General features: G+C 39.0%; 1 protein-coding gene across 1 annotated transcript in view; it reads right to left on the bottom strand.

Annotated features, from left to right (window-relative positions):
- The window catches only part of LOC145242415 (uncharacterized), a gene marked incomplete in the record, with an annotated part of 668062 nt that overhangs the window by 107836 nt on the left and 538290 nt on the right, over positions 1-21936 (bottom strand). Inside the window, 1 exon segment of the mRNA XM_080105451.1 lies at positions 14475-14998. Coding sequence (XP_079961577.1) covers positions 14475-14998 — 524 coding nt within the window.

Raw genomic sequence — 21936 nt, 5'->3', positions numbered from 1 at the left:
GCCACACCCAGTGAAATCTCACATCACCTGCAGCATTCATGGTCGAAATAGAGTCTTTCACCGCAGGGTATTCACCATCACCTCCAGTATACGTAGTAGAGGGAAAAGATAAGACGGGAACCTCTAGGCCCGGGGGCGCTGAGCCAAGGGAGGAGAGCGACCCAGATTTCCTCAACCCATGGGTAGTTGTCGGGGGAAAACCACGGACACGGGAAGAGAGAATAAAAAGAGCAAGCAAGACAGGCTGGACCATACCACAAAGGCCCACCAGAAAATCGCACCCTTTCGCAGAAGGAGCGAGCAGAGCGGTCAGGTCTGCGAACAATAGCCCGAGAAAGAAGGAACCAGCATTAAGGAGATGGCACTCCCTAGAATTTGGGACAGCTACTGCACGGCAACCTACCACTCACGAAGAGAGGAAGCAGAATCCGGGAAAAGGCCCAGAAGCAAGGCCAGAGAAGACGAGTCACGAGGGACCACAGCAGCGTAGCCCAGGAAAAAGTCCGGAAGCAGGAAGTAGCTGGGGACCGAAGCAACGAAGCCCGGAGAAGAGCCCAGAGAAGACCTGGGGCCCGAGGGAACAGAGAAGCCCGGACGCATACCGAAGACTCTTCCAAGAAAAGTACCGGTTCTTGACGGACGGAAATGAGATCAAGCCAGTCCCCGGGAAGCTCGAAAGCCTCAGAAAAAGAATTGTGTCCCTAATAATTTTCGACGAAAAGCAGAAGGGGCTCACCGGATTGAGCAAAGAAAAGATGATAAGCCTGTTGGTTGAAACGAACATTCCGGCGACATATATAGTGCGTAGAAGTTACGCAATGTGGGATGTTCTGCTACCCACAGAAGAAGACGCCATCAAAACATCTAAAAGTGACACTGTATGGAAGGGGATCCGGTGCAAACCAGAATACCTAGAGAAGAGACTGACAACAGTGACCATTCTGGGAGTTCCATGGTGTTTTGAAGAAGAACAGGTCGGAGCCATTTTGTCACAATACGGGGACGTAGAAGCAGTGAATGCAGCACGTGGCCCCAAAAACATAATGACTGGCGACTACAAGCTGAAGATGAGGGTTAACAGAGCTGGCTTCGACGCAATCCCCGCCCAACTAACATGGGAGAAATGGACAATGTCCATAATCGTCGAGGGCAGAAGGCCACACTGTTGGAGCTGCAGGATGCCAGGTCACATGGCGAAATTCTGCCCGAAAAAGGATCCAGTGCCCCCGCCGACAGCGGTATCATCGGTGAAAGTGACAGAGAAAGCAGTCACACCAACAGCGGAGACATCAAACAGCTGGAGTACTGTAGCCAAGAAGGGAAAGCAAAAGACAGTGGCCCCGGAAAAGCCAAAAGACCAGAAGCAAAAGGAAGAAAAGTCGGGAGTTAAACGAAAGTTGGCCCCCGAATCAGAAGAAGAGGAAGAGGAAAAGAAGACAGAAAACAGAAGCCTGGCAGCCACAAACAAGAAAGTTAAGGAAGACCAGGAAGACGATGAAGAAGACCAAGAAAACCCTGCCCAACCGTCAGACCCCATGGATGAGCAGAATACCCCTCCCCCTACTACTATTCCTACTACTCCTACTACCAACGAGGAGACCTCTGAAGCCAAGACTTCCGAGGACATAGAAGCCGGGTCCTCAGAGGACATGGAAGCCGAAGAAAGCAGAGAAAGAGAAGAGACGATCAACACCACCACCACCCCGGTAGCCCCGATCCGGACCGAACGGACATGGAAGCGGTCTTTCTTACCCGGGGAGAGGATATGCGAGGTGGATGTAAGCCAGGGACCGGTGGACCTCAGCGCAGGCCAGAAGAAAAATGCGAGAAAGCTGGAAAAGCTCACCGAGGTGGATGGGAAGGAAGTGGAGAGGCCAACCAACTTCAGTGAAGCACCGATGCTCATCACGTTCCTGAGAAAGGAAAAGGGGGCCAGAGTAAAAGCACTATGGAGGATGGTTGCCGAAGCAAAACTGGCTTTTCTGGGGCTGAAGATTGTAGACGAAGAACACCCATCGTTAATGCAAATAGCGGTCAAATGCGAAGGGAGGGTCCCCATTTATGTTCACCCATCCCTTTATAGAGCCCTAAAAATAACCTTTCCCTTAGACGTGGGAGGACTGGTCCGAGAAGGTCAGTTCACAACAGAGTTGCTAACTGGCAGCATCGGTCAGTCTTTTGGCGTTCTAACACCCGAAGACTTTAGACCCGCTTTTGATGGATACTTCTAGTTAGGGCAATTATGGCAAACTTGAACCTAGCTAGTTTAAATGCGAGGGGCATGAGATCTCGAAGCAAGGCTGCTCGCGTGCTGAGGGATCTCATAGCCCTGGAGGTAGATATAGCTACAATTCAGGAGACCCACTTTGTTGGGCCCGGGGATTGCAGTGTGCTGGTGAACGACTTCAACGTTTATTCAGCATACGGCAATTCCGCTAGCCATGGGGTTTCTGTGTTAGTGAGTCGCACCCTAGGTGCGGCGGTTACTGTAGTTCACGCGTGCGCTCATGGAAGGCTGGTCGTGGTCGATGTTGCCGTTAAAAGCAGTAAGTTCCGGATTTTGGCAGTTTACGCGCCCAATTTCGCTGGGGAGAGGGTTTCCTTTTTTCGGCAGGTGGAGGTGTTCCTTTCGGCGGGTCCGGAGCGAGTAGTTTTAATGGGGGACTGGAATGCCATCCTGGACCCCAAGATAGATAAGGTCGGGGGGAATAGAGGGTCGGATCGGTGTGAAAGCAGCCTGTCTGACCTGATGGTCTCGTGTGATCTTGTCGACAGGTTCCGTCTGGATCACGTGGCAAAGTAGCGTGGCCGCCTGTTCAAGTACCTACTTGGACAGGATGTTAATTAGAAGAGGCGACATAGATTTCTTATCGTGTCCCACGTTCCACTGGTTAGGTCATTCGGACCATAAATTAGTAATGGCCCGTTTGAGATTAGGTAATAGGCCTAGGTTGGCTGGCTACTGGAAGTTGAACGCCTCCTTATTGGAGATGAACGACTTTCGGGAACAGCTGACAACACTAATTCAGCGGGAGTTAGTGGGGGCGGTTACTGGGAGTAGCTGGTGGGTTAGACTTAAGGCTACCATTAGGCTCTTTTGTGTCCAATATAGCCAACGCCTCGCGTTAACTAGGGCACGGACCAAAAGGCAGCTAGAAGATAGATTGACCCGGGTGGTGGCTGGTGGGGATCCCCTAGAGATAGACATAGTTAAGGGGGACCTTCAGCGCTTGGCTAGCGAGCGTTACGAAGGGCAAGTAGTTAGGGCTAGGTTAAAAAGAGTCTCTAACGAAGCCGTGAACGTTGACGCTGTTGAGCGTAAGGCTGCCTTAAGACGTGGCTCGGACGGGTACATTCGGAAGGTGAAAAACCTGGAAGGACATACCCTCGTATCGACTCGAGAGATTTGCAATGGGTTTCGTCAACATTTGGAGGAACGCTTTACCCAACTACCCAGACTCCGCGGCCAGGAGTTTGGCAGCTATTTAGCCGGCTCGCCCCGCCTTACTGCGGACCGAGCGGCTAGCTGTGATGGGGTGGTTACAGAGCGTGAAGTCATTACTGCGTTGAAGCAGGTTGGCCAGAACAGATCTCCAGGGCTCGATGGTCTGCCCTACGAATTGTATTTGAGGCTGTCGCCCATGTTTGTTCCTCTTCTGACGGGTGTGTTTAACCACTGGTTTTCCCAGGGATCTATCCCTGGGCAGGTAACCAAAGGAGTGGTCACATTACTGAAGAAGAAAGAGCGGCATGGTGAGGAGGACTTAGATAATTACAGGCCCATCACTCTGCTAAACACAGAGTTGAAGATTTTGGCCCGCGTTCTTGCAAACCGACTGCAGGTTGTCATCGGTGATTTGGTCGAACCGGATCAGACTTGTTCTGTGAAGGGGAGAACGATTAAAGACAACTTGCACTTGGTGCGCACGATCATAGAGGGGTTAGAAGACGACACAGGAGCCGCGCTGATCAATTTAGATCAGTCCAAAGCTTTCGATAGGGTCGACCATGGTTTCTTGGAGTCTGTTTTGGAGACCGCCGGTTTTGGTCCGGATTTCCGCAAGTGGATTTCCGTTTTGTATCGTGACCCAACAGTAGCGGTACAAGTAAATGGTAGGTTGTCGGAGTCCTTTGGGGTCTCTCGGTCGGTGCGCCAGGGGTGTCCGCTGTCGCCTCTGCTTTATGTCCTGGCGTTGGAGCCCTTCCTTCGCAAGTTAAGGGACGAGACGACGAGACCAGTCCTGCGCGGGATAGCTCTACCTGGCGGCAAGTTTGCCAGGGTTTCCGCGTACGCTGATGATGTCACCGTTTATGTAGGGTGAAGGATCGATATTAAAGCGGTGATAGAGGGGGTCGATGAGTATGAAAGTGTTACAGGGGCCATAGTCAACCGCAGCAAGTCCGTTGGCCTGCGGTTGGGCACTTGGACCGGGGTAAACTCGCTTCCAGGTGAGTTCGGCTGGACAGATGGCCCGGTAAAGATTCTTGGAATCTGGTTCGGGCCTGGGCTCCAGCTGGATAAAATTTAGTCGGAGGTACAGACAAAGGTCGAATCGTCAGTGGGGACTTGGATTCGCAGGGGTTTGTCCCTGAAGGGTCGTGCGGAGGCGTGCCAAACTTACGTCTTTCTGTTGATCCTTTACCACTTGTCAGTACTTCCTCTGCCTGCGGACCGCTGTAAGGCTTTGGAGCGACTCCTTTTCAGACTCCTCTGGAAAGGGGGAAAGCCGTATGTCCGTAGACGGGTCTGTACATAGAAACTCAGCGATGGAGGCTTGGGAATGCCTGACTTGTTAAGTCATAAGCACGCCGAAAGATTGGCGTTCCTAAGTCGGACACTGCTCGAGGAATTGCACTGGGTACCAGTTGTGGAGCACGCTTTCCCACAGCTCATGCCCTCCCCTGCCGCCGAAGGTCGCAGAAGACCGGTGGGGGAACGGCGGTTCCTCTCCGAATGCCGAGCCGCCCTTAGGGCATTGCCGAGGTCCAGTGACCTAGCACGGCCTAGGAGGAGACTGTATCGGGATTTAGTAGCGGGGACCGCAAAAGATCCGCTGGTTGAGCGGCTGCACATGTCGAGGGAGGAGGTCCTCTCTCAGTGGAATTGGGCGCCAGCCAGTAGCTTTTTAAATAATTCAGAGTTTTCAATCACATGGAGGCTAGTCCGGAATGCGCTGCCACTTTTCGGCGTACTTGCCGGAGACTGCCCCCGCTGCGAGGAAGACGAAGATGAAACGAGGGAGCATCCCTTTTTTCTTTGCAGCGGAGTTCGGAGGCTCTGGGAGTACGTCGGAAGGGTAACGGCTCGCATCGACCCCGAGCGGTTGGTGCCACTTGATTTGGCGTACGTCGTCGACAACATGGATCCGCCGTTCACTGGGGAGAGACGATTGGTGTTTCTAGCGATCCTAGCAGTAGCTAGATTAGTGACGTGGATTTCACGTCTTGACATTGTCTATGAGGAGCAATCTGTTTCGGATCGGGATCTGGTTGGTCGCTTTAAACATCAACTTAAAGTAAAGATCAGATGCGATTGGAAAAGATTGCACCGCATAGACTTTGATAGGAGATGGGTGCACAACACTAGTTTGTGCATCCGACGAGGCGCTAGGTTTAAGTTTGTTTTCCCACCCTAGTGGTATCTGTCAGGCGGTGCTAAGGTTCTACGGAACCCAGCCCCAAACAAAGTAACAGAGTAGGGATAGTTAGGTCCTAACTACCACGAGTGGAAAAGTCTTTATTAGATGCTAGACTAGGGCAAGTATGAAAGTTGATCCCGTCCCTGATATTAATTTTATCGGCAATAGGAGAGCTTCTAAAAGATGCCCAGTCCACCCTTTGTTTTGTCCCCGGTCTGTTGCCCCTATACGTACATTTATCTTGGAAGACACCGTCCAGTCCTTATGTTACCCATCCCTATCTAATTTATTTTTCAAATATCGTCCCTAGGTCCCCCATCCCCCACTAGGGAACGACCTGCTTGCTTTCGACCTTCGAGATTGGAAGACAGTGGGCGCTCCAATTTTAGAAGTAGGTTGGGGGGATCCCTGTACTAACCCGCCCCCATAGGCATTTTGTTCATTTATTTTCTTTTTCTTTCTTTTTGGGTGTATCTTAGTTTGCCCTCCTCCCCATCATCTCATCCCTCATCTTAATATCTTAGTTTTACAAATTTTTCTGCTTTTGTTTGTACATATGATTTTGATTTGTTGAATAAAAACATTTATTTCTTTCAGTTTAAATGCCAAAAATCATACGGTGGGGAGATTTTAAGTAGATAAACTCCATGGTAAGAATGATAATATAAAAAATAGTGTCTTAGTATAGGGATTTTAATAAAGTCTTCAAAGACCTAGCTTTAGTTTAGAATGACCCTCGACCCCCTTTCCCCCCCCCCTACGGGCTTCATGCCTAAGTGTCTCTGGACCCCAAATGAGGGCCTGGCAGTAGATAATGCCAGGTCCGGGGCAGAACACTAAATAAACAGCTTGGTCTCGGCAAAGCTCTGCACTTGCTCACGGTTCCCTAACCGTTCGACGCTCGCGCAATTACTGTGACTCCAGTCTCTTCACTGTAGCAGTCCAGTCCACCACCACGACTGTGGCTCCGGTCTCCACGCCATAGAAGTCCACCACCACTACTGTGGCTCCGGTCTCCACGCCGTAAAAGTCCACCACCACTACCGTGGCTCCGGTCTCCACGCCGTAGAAATCCACCTCATCACCACGACTCCGTCCTCCATGTCGTCCGTACCTCTAATACACTGACACCTTTCTCAGTGTCTGCCCGATCCGAGCGCCCGTCCGTACCTGATGAACACTGAACCCTCAGTGTTGCGAATTCGTTCATCCGTACCTCTAATACACTGACACCTTTCTCAGTGTCTGTCCGATCCGAGCGCCCGTCCGTACCTGATGAACACTGAACCCTCAGTGTTGCCAATTCGTTCGTCCGTACCTCTAATACACTGACACCATTCTCAGTGTCTGTCCGATCCGAGCGCCCGTCCGTACCTGATGAACACTGAACCCTCAGTGTTGCCAATTCGTTCGTCCGTACCTCTAATACACTGACTGACACCTTTCTCAGTGTCTGTCCGATCCGAGCGCCCGTCCGTACCTGATGAATACTGAACCCTCAGTGTTGCCAATTCGTCCATCCATTCCTCTCATAACCTAAGGCTAACGCATCAGTACTGTCCCAGTCGGACCCAAGTCGACCAATCACCCGCACCGCGCACCAGTTACCACGCCGACTTCTCCGACGTCATCCCGGCATTCTAGCTTACGGCGAGCCGACAAGCATCCCCCTGACAGAATACACCGGCGACGGACCCCGGACCAACGTCGCCCAGTGAGAAAATTCGCATTTGCCACCCTTTCGTTTGCTTAAATAAAAGGCGAGACTTCGTCTTTAAACTAAACTACCCGAGTTTGTCATTCTTCTTTGTTCTGTTGTTTTCTTCCTTGTCCTTGTGTCTGATGTTTATTTAGTTGCACGGTCAGTTGGCTAACCACCTTCAGGCCTCACTGCAACAGTATGTATCTTCTACATTCTTTCTTTCTTTCTTCCTTTCTTTGTGTTCGTCAAAACAAATAACCAACCGTAATAAATTCATAAATTTTACTGTTTATATCTATTTTTTTTTTTATTGGCAACTGTTTTTTTTTTGTTGTTTGTTTGTTTGTTTGTTTCACCAGAAATTTTTTTTGTTTGTTTGTTTGTTTCACCAGAAATTTTTTTTGTTTGTTTGTTTGTTTCACCAGAAATTTTTTTGTTTGTTTGTTTGTTTCACCAGAAATTTTTTTTGTTTGTTTGTTTGTTTCACCAGAAATTTTTTTTGTTTGTTTGTTTGTTTCACCAGAAATTTTTTTTGTTTGTTTGTTTGTTTCACCAGAAATTTTTTTTGTTTGTTTGTTTGTTTCACCAGAAATTTTTTTTGTTTGTTTGTTTGTTTCACCAGAAATTTTTTTTGTTTGTTTGTTTGTTTCACCAGAAATTTTTTTTGTTTGTTTGTTTGTTTCACCAGAAATTTTTTTTGTTTGTTTGTTTGTTTCACCAGAAATTTTTTTTGTTTGTTTGTTTGTTTCACCAGAATTTTTTTTTGTTTGTTTGTTTGTTTCACCAGAAATTTTTTTTGTTTGTTTGTTTGTTTCACCAGAAATTTTTTTTGTTTGTTTGTTTGTTTCACCAGAAATTTTTTTTGTTTGTTTGTTTGTTTCACCAGAAATTTTTTTTGTTTGTTTGTTTGTTTCACCAGAAATTTTTTTTGTTTGTTTGTTTCACCAGACATTTTTGTAATAAAAGTTTTGTTTCTTTGAATTAGTGAACAAATACATTTTTTGTTTTGTTTGTGGAAATTTAGTTTGGGATTTTTTACGACGTACCTCAGCATCGTTTAACCCCTAAAAAAATGATAATCTATTTTTTATGTTTAAACGCCCTTTAAAAACATATTTTTTATGCCCTAACCCAGCGTAATAATATTATATTACATTAAATTATAGTTACATCGTATTATATAGGATTGGTTAAATCTTTGGCATGTGTTGGAGGTACCTACTGTTCACTTATTTTTTAAATTAATATATTCATACTTTTCCTCTTACGATATTTATTAGATTCTTTTTGGACTTACGCACTTACTGGAAGCGCACTAAAGTAATCATGTGATTATTTTGAAACCCATTACAAACGTGAGGAGGGTATAGTGTTTTGCAACTATTGCATACTTTCACCTAACAAATTAATAACAAATACTGTAAAAATAAAAACTTCTCCACAGGACGCAATAGTGCTAAAAAAAAACAAATACAATCGCTCAAAAACAGAAATTTAACTACTGCTAACCTTTAAATTATCCTACTATTTCATAAATACTGACAACTTATTTTGAACAACTCAGCATGTTAACATACACACTTCAAATACAGTTTGTTTAATATGAGGAAAAAATATACATAACGTCTTTTAACACTCGATAATCGCACAAACATAAAATTAAATCAACTTCTACACATGATGCGATTCTGCTATAAAACAGCCTCTTTGAAGTCTAGATAATCACTCAAAACTATAAAAATTAAATACTGGAACCCGTAAAATGTTGCTATGGTGAGGTCTAACAAAAGTTTTCAGAATTACTGGTATTTTAACATGCATTGCCAACTTTTTCCTTGCCCATACGAAACTAACAGAAAATGTAATCTAAGATATATAGCTCTTTCCTTGCTCGGACAGAACACTCTCAAAATGTAAACACAGTATTGGTTTGGGAATGTAAATATACACAAAATACTGAAATGCTACTATCTCCAACCCAAAACAGGCCTAACAAAAAATTTCTTTTACCGCTATCAATATTTAATTTTCGATTTTTGGGCGATTATCAAGACTTGAATGATGCTATATTTGTTTTGTTTTATGAATTTTTTTAAATTCATGTTGACGATTAAATTTAATTTTATAGTCTGGACTAATTTCTTAGGTTTCAAAGCTGTGACTTATCATGTTGACACTTTCTTTTTAAAACTGATTAAATGCTTTCAAATATGTTAAAACACAAAAATATTATGCAGATAGGCATCAACGTATATTTTAAAAAATCGACATTTGGTCGAGCCAATTTTTAGTAATCGGGCAAAATGCATGAATGTTACTATTTTGCAAGTATGGTAGCACATACTGGCCACTTTGTAGTTGCATTGAAATACGCCAAAAATACAAAAGTGAGATAAGGTTGCCTGGCATAAGGACAAAGGGAAGACAACCAAAACTGATTACCGTTCTGTCACACACAGCTTCCATGAAGAAATGCACAGTTAATGTTGGCGCGTTCTCGTTACTTACGTTAAAATGGTTAATTAAACTAAGCATATCTCCCTCTCGAAAAACATTAACTGGCAGCCCCCACCCATGCTTCATGGAAACTACTTGTTCGCGTTACTTACGTTAAAATGGTTAATTAAACTAAGCATCTCCCTCTCAAAAAACATTAACTGGCAGCCCCCACCCATGCTTCATGGAAACTACTTGTTTCCTGGAATGTTAAACGTGAGTAGTATTTTACGTTAAATGGTATTCATTGTACATTGCCCACTCCCAATGTGGCCATAAAGCGGGTGCCCATTTGACGTTATATTATTATAGACAAGTGAACACCCACTTTTTGACCACAAGCATTTCTTCATATCTTGGAAACTACTTGTTTGCCGTATATTTAAAAGGTTATTTCCGTTTACAGCACCCCCTATAAAAGTGGAAATTTTAAAGGAATTTTCGAGGGTGGAGTAATTCTTTATATTTACCCTATCGAGATTACTAATGTGTTGGTTTTACGTTTTTGAAATAATTATTTTTGTCACTTTGATACTTCCGTACATAACAAAGTGAGAAATTGAATACCATCCGGGTTCTTTAATGGCGGATAAACTACTGCTAAAGAGACGGTTTACCGTGACTCTTGGTTGAAAAATCCTTTCATTTAAAAAATATATGGAATTTAATATATAAATATGGATAAATTATTATACAGGAAGAATAGAAGCACCCATAGCTTAGTAATTTGGGACAGGTAAGTGATTTTTTTAGCAGTTATATATATATATATATATATATATATATATATATATATATATTAGATCTCGATTCAAGTTAATTTTGTTGCTTTTCATGAAATCTTTTTTAAAGAAAACCGATGAAAAAAAAATATTTTATATTTTTCGATTAAACCTCTTATGATTTTAAAATTTGGCCTTTGCTCATTTTATTGAAATAAAAATTAGGGTTTGAAAATACATTTTCATATTGTTATAAGCTTGTAGACATGGAGAGTATTTAATCAAATGTTTTGCAATGGCGACTTGCCCAAAAATTCTGATATACCTAGTATACCGAGAAGAAAAATGATGGCTGACTGCCTTCTACTTATGACAGTATCTTTCAAGATACTGTCATAAGTAGAAGGCAGTTATTTCTGTTTCTGCTCAATCTAAAGAGTTATTAAATGCTTTCTTTATGATCCACCAGTACCTGCAGGTTATCACCCCAAACCAACACTAATCACCAGTAACCAACAGTGCTAACAATCAGAGAGTGGCTTCCACGAGCTGCCACTTGAAAACAATGCCCGACAGTGGAAGCCAGATTATTTCATTTGGGCCAGGGCTGCCAGTGTTCACTATTTTCTAGGGACGGCAACAACAACAACTGTAGTTTAATTTGTTTTCGAAGGGGGAGTCCTTTAACGATTCTGTTCTGGAACTGTCATGCTTCCACTGGGCAACGCCGTTTAACGTGTCCTGTAACACTAAAGAGAGGCCACATCAGACCTGTAGGGTTGATGTGACGTTTCCTTTGGTTAAAAGTAATTTTTTGTTCCCGGACGATGATCGGGTTGAAGGAATAAAAATTATTATTAATTTTTTTTGTGAATAAATTCTGAGCTAAGTCTGTTGTTGAAATGGCGGCGGCAAGAGTGCCTTTGTAGCGAGAGGTTAAATCACATTCTAGACTTCAAAAGCGAAAAAGAATGCATAAAATATTTTAGCCAAAATACACTGGCGTTTGATCTACGGTGGCCGGAATCATAGTGGTACAGTAGCCGGAGGGGTGGGGATTTCACACCCACAATTGGCAAAACTATGAGCCAAGGTTGATCTGTGAGTTTTGACAAGTTGAAAAAAAAGTCGGGTTGTTTTTGATCTAAGAGAAACACACGCAGTGACTCGGCATTATGGTTTAGAACAAAGGATAGGAAAAAAATGAATTGTCCGAAATTTCAAAACAATAAGATAACGTATCGAGAATTGTCATTTGGTGAATTAGGTCGACCGAAAATGTAAGTTATGAAATATTTTTGCTCGGATGGGAAAATGTGTTGTCCGATAAGTTCAAAGCGACAAATGCATTCTTGGTCTTTTGACGTAAACAAAATGTCTGATATAAGAGAATGGCCGACAACCAGAACTTAATTCAAAGATAAACTAAAATTCCTTTGAATTATCAAAGCGCAAAGTGAGATCAATAGATAATTTTAAAACAAATAAAATCGCGTGATTTGCTTTAAGTCAAAGGAAAAATAATTTTCCTGGATATGGGGAAATTCCATTAGTAAGCCAGGGAGGAGTTAATTAATACAACGTGTAAGTTGGGCGTTAATTAAAGGAGGAGTCAATCCAATTTTGGAAATGGACCAATGAAAAAGGGTCCTGTCGAAGTATAATCAACCAATGAGAAAAGGCCCCGTCGAATTATGATCAAGCAATTTGATTGGTCGATGACGAACAGGGGTGTCGTCATCATTCCATAATTAAATTATAAAAGAAATGAAAAATCAGAGATTAAGGCAGATCAGAGAAGAAGAACAGTAAGAGTCAGAACAGAACAGAAGAAGAGAGAGTCCGGAATCAGAGTCTCGGCAGAATCACCTCTCCTCTCTCTCTCCCCCTCGCTTGTTGCCTGATAACTCAACGCTTATAACGTGTCAATCACTTAACGAGAATTACGCAAAGTCCGCGATACCGACCAGGTATTTCAACAACAGAAGCTCAGTTGTAGAACTAACTGCTTGCTTGAATTAATTGTCAACTATATGTATATGCTGTAAATACTTCTTGTATGAATTTCTGAAATATATATTATATTAACCAACCTCCGGAGTTTTGTTGCTGATGTGCGTTGATCCCTATATATGTACATTCTTTATTTGCCATTTGTGACACCATATCCGTCAACAAACACCCAGGATAACTAGACGATCCACGGAGAACAGGTCTTGAGGACCGAGCATCCGAGAAGAATCCCCAACGCCTTAACGAAGAACTCACTGGGTGACGCGACGTACTAACGGTTGGCAGACCTGGTTGCCCAGTCGACATATCATAACTGTACCGACCAGGGTGCAGATCATAACTGGGCCGCGATCAGGGGTCAAGGACGTGTAAGGGTCACGTTTAAAGGTCACAGTCCTGCTAGTTTCTAATAATCTCATAATCGATTCCTTTCTTTACTAAGTTAATTATCCATTGACTTACACTATAACCTAACAAGTTATATTATTATGGAATAACATTTCCAAAATTATTAAACAAACTGCATTTGAATCATTCTATCAATTTTTTATTTTTTTTTTTATTTTAGTGTGATTTCAAGATTTCGTCAGTAATTTATCTGACATTATCTACTGTCTTATCGCACTAAAATAGTCCTATTGTCAGGAGAGGAGGAAACAGAGACGCAGGCCCACGTTACTCAGATGACAATAATAGTTGAATGAAAAAAAAAAGGAAGAAAAGCATTCTTGCAATATATTGTCATTTATTAAAGAAAACATCGGGAGAATGTTATCGAGATGGATATAACGTCAAACATGAACTACAGAGTGGCAGACGAAGCATTTTGAACATCTTAGAAGATGCATTAGTGAGACAAGATGTCTTAAAATTTAAACATTGTACTTAACACTTAACTCATTTGCTCTTTATCTCTGTCTATTTGACTATTGAACCATGGAGCAATTATTTGCAGCTGGTATGACTCATTATTAAAGGTATTTAATTCATAAGTTAACTTTGTAGTTGAATATCTAAATTTCTACATTCTTAAATATGTGGTTTTTAGAGTTGAATGAATAATTATTGTGATGAAGTACATCGATCGCCTTTTGGTTCAGGCCCCTCCCCCCAAAAAAAACAGCAAGAAATAAAGAAATGTACAAATGACAAACATATTGTACAAATGACAAACATATTGTACAAATGACAAACATATTGTACAAATGACAAACATATTGTGCAAGGAGAAAATTACCAATGGACATACAATTGCAGAAACAACAAAAATATTTTAAATTGATTAAAATAATTGAAGTATTACATTTCCTATCTCTATTTAAATTAAGTCATAAGCATATAAAGTTACTTGTATAAACAGGATTAACTCATGAACAATTAATCGATCATTATGAATTTCAGAATGCAGTTACTATATGTGAGTGGTTATAATGTGGGCTATATATAGTTTGATTTAATTTTATGCAAAGAGAGCAAAGAGGGAGTGGAAACGCTTCTGAAAATGCATAAACCTCTGATATTTTTTAAAATTTTAACAATAGGTATTAGATATTTTCTAAATATTTCAGATTTGCATTCTAATGCATAGTCATTGGCGGCCAATTCAGTAAGATTCCCTGAATTTCAAATACTTAAGGAGCCTTAAATTAGACATTTTCTAGAATCAAGATAGATTTAATCAAAATTAGAATAAGGATTCTAGACATAAGGTTTAGTAATATTACATGATGTTAATTTTCAAAACAGAACATAAAGTCGTGCAAACTATTCTGTTTGAGTAATTCATTTTATCCATCTTAGGACGGGAATTCTTCTCGTTTACTAAAAGAACAATGAAGAAACTGATAAAACAAAAACTGGAATATTGTTTGTTGCACTCACCACATTTGCCTTACCACTTACCACATTTGCCTTGCTGTGTATATTATTGTATGCAGGATTTTCTTCATTAGATACTTGGAGAGACTGAGGATTTATTTTAATGAAAGTTGATTTGGGATCAGGAATATAATTATTTTTATCAGAATTGGTATTAGTCGTGATCGGGTAATAATTGTTATTATTGGTATTACTATTGTTATTATTACTATTGTTATTATTACTATTGTTATTATGGTGCGATTGGATAGAATTAACCTTATTTCTATCACTGTTATTCCTTGAAGTGACGTCACCATTGTTACTTCGATCTGTTGAAACCAAACTGTATGGAATTCTACGTGGTGTAGTATCTGGAGTGTTTCCCATCCATGGTTCCAGATTAGCGTTGGTTCCTGTGGAGTTCCCATTTAGACAGGTGTCTCTGGGGCTGGATTGTAGAAATTGGCGCTTATGGGACATCATTATCAGCTGGCAGTAATGCAACTGCTTATTCTTGGCATAATCCCAAGCAGTGGCTTGAAAACGGTCTTTTGCTTCTAAATCAGCTAAAACAAAGAAAAACATATATTGGTAAGCATAAAAGAGTTCATAAAGAAGTGAAAAATCTAAAATATTTAAATTGCAATTTTTTTAAAAGTCAATTTTGGGGGCTGGAAATAAAACCAATCATAATACACTTTTCGGATTTTTGTTTATTGGAATTTTTTATTACATTTTCTGCAGATCAAAATTTTGCTGCAACATACATGCTCAAATATAATAGCAGCAAATGGAATGAACCTTTGTGTTTTGAAAAAGAGTGCACTTCTCTGGAAATATCAAAACATACATAACAGTAAGACATCTGACTTCGCTGTATGCTTGGGTACCTGCTTCGTGAGCACCCTTGTAAGAGCAACTATTGTTTAAAGTGTTAAAACAATTTTAACTACCTCTGAAGTGACTAAAATCCAACTATGAACTATGAAGATTGGTTGAGAGGATTGGGGTGGAGGAGGGTAATCTGATTCAAATTCACAAAACAGTTGGCTGGCACCATAGTGGGATGGTGGGATAGTGGTAAACCCCAACTTGGTATGCACCATCCTAAGGTGAGGAGTTTATGAAGAGCCACAACAAATATGACCTTGAAAAATGGTGTGCACCATCCCCATCATCATGCCAAGTTTGTTCACACACACATACCAACGCTACTACTTTATATATTGATGTCTCCACTTATTTATTTTTATTTATATCTTTTTTCACTGCTCCAGCCTCTACTGCATGAAAAACGGCTTTATATATATATATATATATATATATATATATATATATATATATATATATATATATATATATATATATATATATATATAACCATACATACTTATGTGTAACTATAAGAAATAGTCATAGCTAACGAGAACTTCATGCAGATAAAACAACAACAGCATCCTCCACAAGTTTAGCTCTCTCGGCACTATTGTGGGGATAATTGCAATGTGGTAATGTCAGAGTTATGGTGTCGGAAACTTCAGTTTCTGGCAGGGCCATTAATGGTGCACTGGTTTGACACCACTCGCTATTAGGATGACAACTTGGCTATTTCAAGGCTCAGCTGGAGAAGCCAGCATTTGGATCATCCTCTAGTCATCTCAGCCTTTGCATCTGGCAAGACAAGTCAGGTGCCTAGCATTTCAAATCAATGGAGCAATCGTGGTTGCTTCTGCACTATTCTTTTGTGTGTTCTCAGTCCAAACTTTCCAGACTTTACATGCAACCAATTTACTACTCTTAGTATCAAGGCTAAAAACCTTCAATCTTGCAATTATTAACGAATGTAAACAACAAACAACGAGCACTTCACGCAGACCAGACAATCCTGAGGTGTGTTCTTCATGAGTTTGATGAAAAAATAAAAATCACTTCACAACAACTATGACGGATTAGATTGTTTGAAGCAGAAAAAAGCAAGTTTGCAAAACTAGTGGATATAAAAAAGATTTTTTAAAAATTCGTCGCTTATAGTTCCCTCTCTTTTGCTTCCTCATCATAACTACAGTTTAAAATATATCACTGCTTGTGGTGATATTTCCGTTTGTTTATAATAGACTATTCCAATCTTTCTAGGTATATTCGATTGTTAATAAACAGAGAGAAAGAGAGGGAGAGAAATTTAACAGTGTGGATGTGCGTATGGCACTTGTGTACAAATGATTGAGCCATGTGTGAGCTGACGTCACAACAAGGAAGAAGGAAAAGATTATAAAAAGAAGAACGTGTGCACAGATCGATGATCACGTTAGAAACACGTGGGTGACGTCACAGCCGAGACGAGAAGCCACATGTGGCCAGAGACGGAGGAATAAGGTATTTTGTTAAAACCTGAAAAACAAGTTGAATTTGTTTCCTCTTTCTTTCTTATGTTCCTGGCGACGGAGTTTACAATGTGTTGGGTCTCTACATGTTAACGACTAAATTACAGAAGAAGGGGAATGGAAGTAACGGAAGAGGTTTAAACACCATCTCTTTCTTTTCGGTATATCTTTTCACTCTTTCTTTTTTTCTAAATTTATTAAGAAATTAGTCCATTAGTGAGTTAATTGTAAATTATGGCTAATACAAACAATTAGAATAAAAGTATTTTTGAAACTTAATTCCATCCCAAAATCGAAGAATATTTTAGTATGTATTTTATGTGGTTAAAATATATGTAAGTTAAAGCCTAAGGAAAACAAATGTTGATTAATTCAACTTAAGTATAAATAATACAATACAAGAGCACGTGTTATCTATCTTTGATAAGAAATGACATCTTGATGAAAATATTGTCCATATCATTTCACTGGGTATATATAACGAAATACATTTCGATGATAGGAATTTGGCCTTACATAATTATAAAAAGTGATGATGTTAAGTAGTTGATGCAACACAAACTTAGATGATGGGTATGATCGTCAAAAAAAGACGATGAACAGTTAAAAATAATGATTGTTTGCTAAAATGAGTTGATAAAATATTTCAAAACAAAGTCGTTTGTAGTCATCAGCTCATGCCTATACAGATATGATATCCAAAATAACAACACTGTGGATATATGCGAGATGCATTAAAGCTTTAATTATAATTATATTTATCTTACAAATATATGAGATCTTGTTCAGAGGCCTAAAAATATATGGATACATTTCTAAAAGTTTCGAAAATAATTACTAAAGATCTAACAAAAAAAACTTAAAAAATTGATAAAAACCACAAAGAAATTCCTAACAATTTATTTCTTGTATGTTTAGGGTTGTTTATAGATGTTTATTAATTTTCTACCTTTTGTAACAATTTTTAAAATGTTAAGGGATTTTATTGTTATTTGTAGCAATGTTAGTATTAATTTTTGTAGATTTTAGATGTGTTACTTTTAACTTTTTCAAAACTTTTAGAACTTTATTGTTGTTTGTATTAATTTTTAGAGCTTTTTAGATGTGTTATTTTTTATATTTAGCAATGGTTTTCAAAATTTTTAGAAGTTTTATTGTTGTTTGTATTAATTTGAGTTGTATTTTTTATTTTTTATTTCTTTAGTAACTATTTGCAAAATTTTTTTGTCTATTATGATGGACTCGTCCACTCCATCATGTACCCTGGGCTCCGATCTGCTGGGCAAATATCTTTCAAGAAGTTTTTCCAGTCAGTGGGAATATCTCGCCGTAGATTGTAATGTGTTGCCATTTTATAGAGAACTAGTATCCTGAGATGAGGTCGTTGAAAGAAGCTTCTATGATGCAATGAGGGCCAGTGTTTACACTAGCCATTACTGCACTTCCAGCCGAAACCATTGGTTACATTTTTTTTTAGGCAGAAACCCTCCTTAAGAAATATATACTACTGGGGACCATGATAGTCTCTGACCGCTGGAAAGTGTACAGCAAAGTAGGATCCGAAGGGTACAAACATCTTACCACAGCCTTAATTTTGTAGATCCTTCGACTAGGACTATCACAAATAATGTGAAAAGGATGTGGAAGGAGGCCAAACAAAGAAATAATAGAGAGTGTGGAACCAACTGCGATCTGCTCAACAGTTATTTCAGTGAATTTATGGAGACAAAAATTCGGAAAAATCCTCTTGTCTATCATAAATCAAATTGCAGAAAACTACCCGATTGAGAAACTTCCTTCTTCTACATCCTCTAACAACCCTTTACCAGCATCAGCTGCTTTTCTTCAACTGGCAGAAACTACTATCCCTAAGAAAATAGCCTATCCTCACGAAACAACAAGTTGCCAAAAACAGTGTAATCCACCATCCACCAGAAATATGTTTTAAATATAAACGCAAAAAAAAAACTTGTTTGCAAAAAGAAAAATTTGGTTCATAAAATGCATTAAAAAAATTTGGTTCATAAAATGCATTAAAAATGCATGAAAAATATATTAAAATGCATTAAAAATGCATTAAAAAATGCATTAAAATGCATAAAAAATGCATTATAAAAATTTGGTTCATAAAATACATTAAAAATGCATAAAAATGTATTAACAATGCATTAGAAATGCATTAAAAATGCATTATAAAAATTTGGTTCATAAAATGCATTAAAAATGCATTGAAAAATGTATTATAAAAATTTGGTTCATAAAATGCATTAAAAATGCATGAAAAATGTATTAAAATGCATTAAAAATGCATTAAAAAATGCATTAAAAATGCATTATAAAAATTTGGTTCATAAAATACATTAAAAATGCATAAAAAATGTATTAACAATGCATTAGAAATGCATTAAAATGCATTATAAAAATTTGGTTCATAAAATGCATTAAAAAATGCATAAAAATATATTAAAAATGCATTAAAATGCATTAAAAATGCATTGAAAAATGCATTATAAAAATTTGGTTCATAAAATGCATTAAAAAAATGCCATCGTCAGCTGTTTTTAAACAACAAAACTTTTCTTGGAAAAATTTTGGTTCATAAAATGCAAAAAAAATAAATAAATCCAAAATTGTTACTAATCCCAAAAATACAATTTTTCTTTGAAAAAAAAAAGAAGTTTTACTACAAATGTATGAATAATAATAAAAAAAATCTGTTTTTTGTCCCTCACGTGACAAAGATGTTTTTTTCATTCAATCGCATTACGAAGAAAGTGAATTTCAAAAATATTTTTTCCAACAGCTTTCATTGGAGCCAGTTTGAAACCTATAAAAAAAGCATGCGCACCAAAACAAAAAAAAAGTCAGAGTCAAAACCAGCCAGCATGACATAACAACATGCCATAACAACATGACATAACAACATGCCATAAAACATGACATAACAACATGACATAACAACATAACATAACAACATGCCATAACAGCATGCCATAACAACATGACATAACAACATGCCATAACAGCATGCCATAACAACATGACATGACAGCATGACATAACAACATGCCATAACAACATGACATAACAACATGCCATAAAACATGACATAACAACATGACATAACAATATGCCATAACAACATGCCATAACAGCATGCCATAACAACATGACATAACAACATGACATAACAGCATGCCATAACAACATGACATAACAACATGCCATAACAACATGACATAACAACATGACATAACAACATGCCATAAAACATGACATAACAACATGACATAACAACATAACATAACAACATGACATAACAGCATGCCATAACAACATGACATAACAACATGCCATAAAACATGACATAACAACATGACATAACAACATGCCATAACAACATGACATAACAACATGCCATAAAACATGGCATAACAACCTGACATAATAACATGACATAACAACATGACATAACAACATGACATAACAGCATGCCATAACAACATGACATAACAACATGACATAACAACATGACATAACAGCATGCCATAAAACATGACATAACAACATGACATAACAACATGCCATAAAACATGACATAACAACATGACATAACAACATAACATAACAACATGACATAACAGCATGCCATAACAACATGACATAACAACATGACATAAAACATGACATAACAACATGACATAACAACATGGCATAACAGCATGGCATAACAACATGACATAACAATATGCCATAACAACATGAAAAAACAACATGCCATAACAACATGACATAACAACATGCCATAAAACATGACATAACAACATGACATAGCAACATGACATAATAACATGCCATAACAGCATGACATAACAACATGCCATAACAACATTACATAACAACATGCCATAAAACATGACATAACAACATGACATAACAACATCCCATAACAACATGCCATAACAGCATGCCATAAAAACATGACATAACAACATGCCATAACAGCTTGCCATAACAACATGACATAACAACATGCCATAACAACATGACATAACAACATGACATAACAACATGCCATAAAACACGACATAACAACATGACATAACAACATGCCATAAAACATGACATAACAACATGACATAACAGCTTGCCATAACAACATGACATAACAACATGACATAACAGCATGCCATAACAACATGACATAACAACATGACATAACAACATGCCATAACAACATGCCATAACAACATGACATAACAACATGCCATAAAACATGATTAAACAACATGACATAACAACATGCCATAACAACATGCCATAACAGCATGCCATAACAACATGACATAACAGCATGCCATAACAGCATGCCATAACAACATGACATAACAACATGCCATAACAACATGACATAACAACATGCCATAACAACATGACATAACAACATGACATAACAACATGCCATAACAACATGACATAACAACATGCCATAAAACATGACATAACAATATGATATAAAAACATGACATAACAACATGCCATAACAACATGCCATAACAACATGCCATAACAGCATGCAAAAACAACATGACATAACAACATGCCATAATAACATGCCATAACAGCATGCCATAACAACATGACATAACAACATGCCATAACATCATGACATAACAACATGCCATAACAACATTACATAACAACATGACATAATAACATGCCATAACAGCATGCCATAACAACATGACATAACAGCATGCCATAACAACATGACATAACAACATGCCATAACAACATGACATAACAACATGACATAACAACATGACATAATAACATGCCATAACAGCATGCCATAACAACATGACATAACAACATGACATAACAACATGCCATAACAACATGCCATAACAACATGCCATAACAGCATGCCATAACAACATGACATAACAACATGCCATAATAACATGACATAACATGACATAACAGCATGCCATAACAACATGACATAACAACATGCCATAACAACATGCCATAACAGCATGACATAACAACATGACATAACAACATGACATAACAACATGCCATAACAACATGCCATAACAGCATGCCATAACGGCATGCCA

This window comes from Euprymna scolopes, chromosome 21 (assembly GCF_053919585.1).
Source record: "Euprymna scolopes isolate OS-2025 chromosome 21, ASM5391958v1, whole genome shotgun sequence".
In the NCBI taxonomy this organism is placed as follows: domain Eukaryota; kingdom Metazoa; phylum Mollusca; class Cephalopoda; order Sepiida; family Sepiolidae; genus Euprymna; species Euprymna scolopes.
The sequence above is the reverse complement of the archived record's forward strand: the minus strand, read 5'-3'. Positions and strand labels throughout refer to the sequence as shown.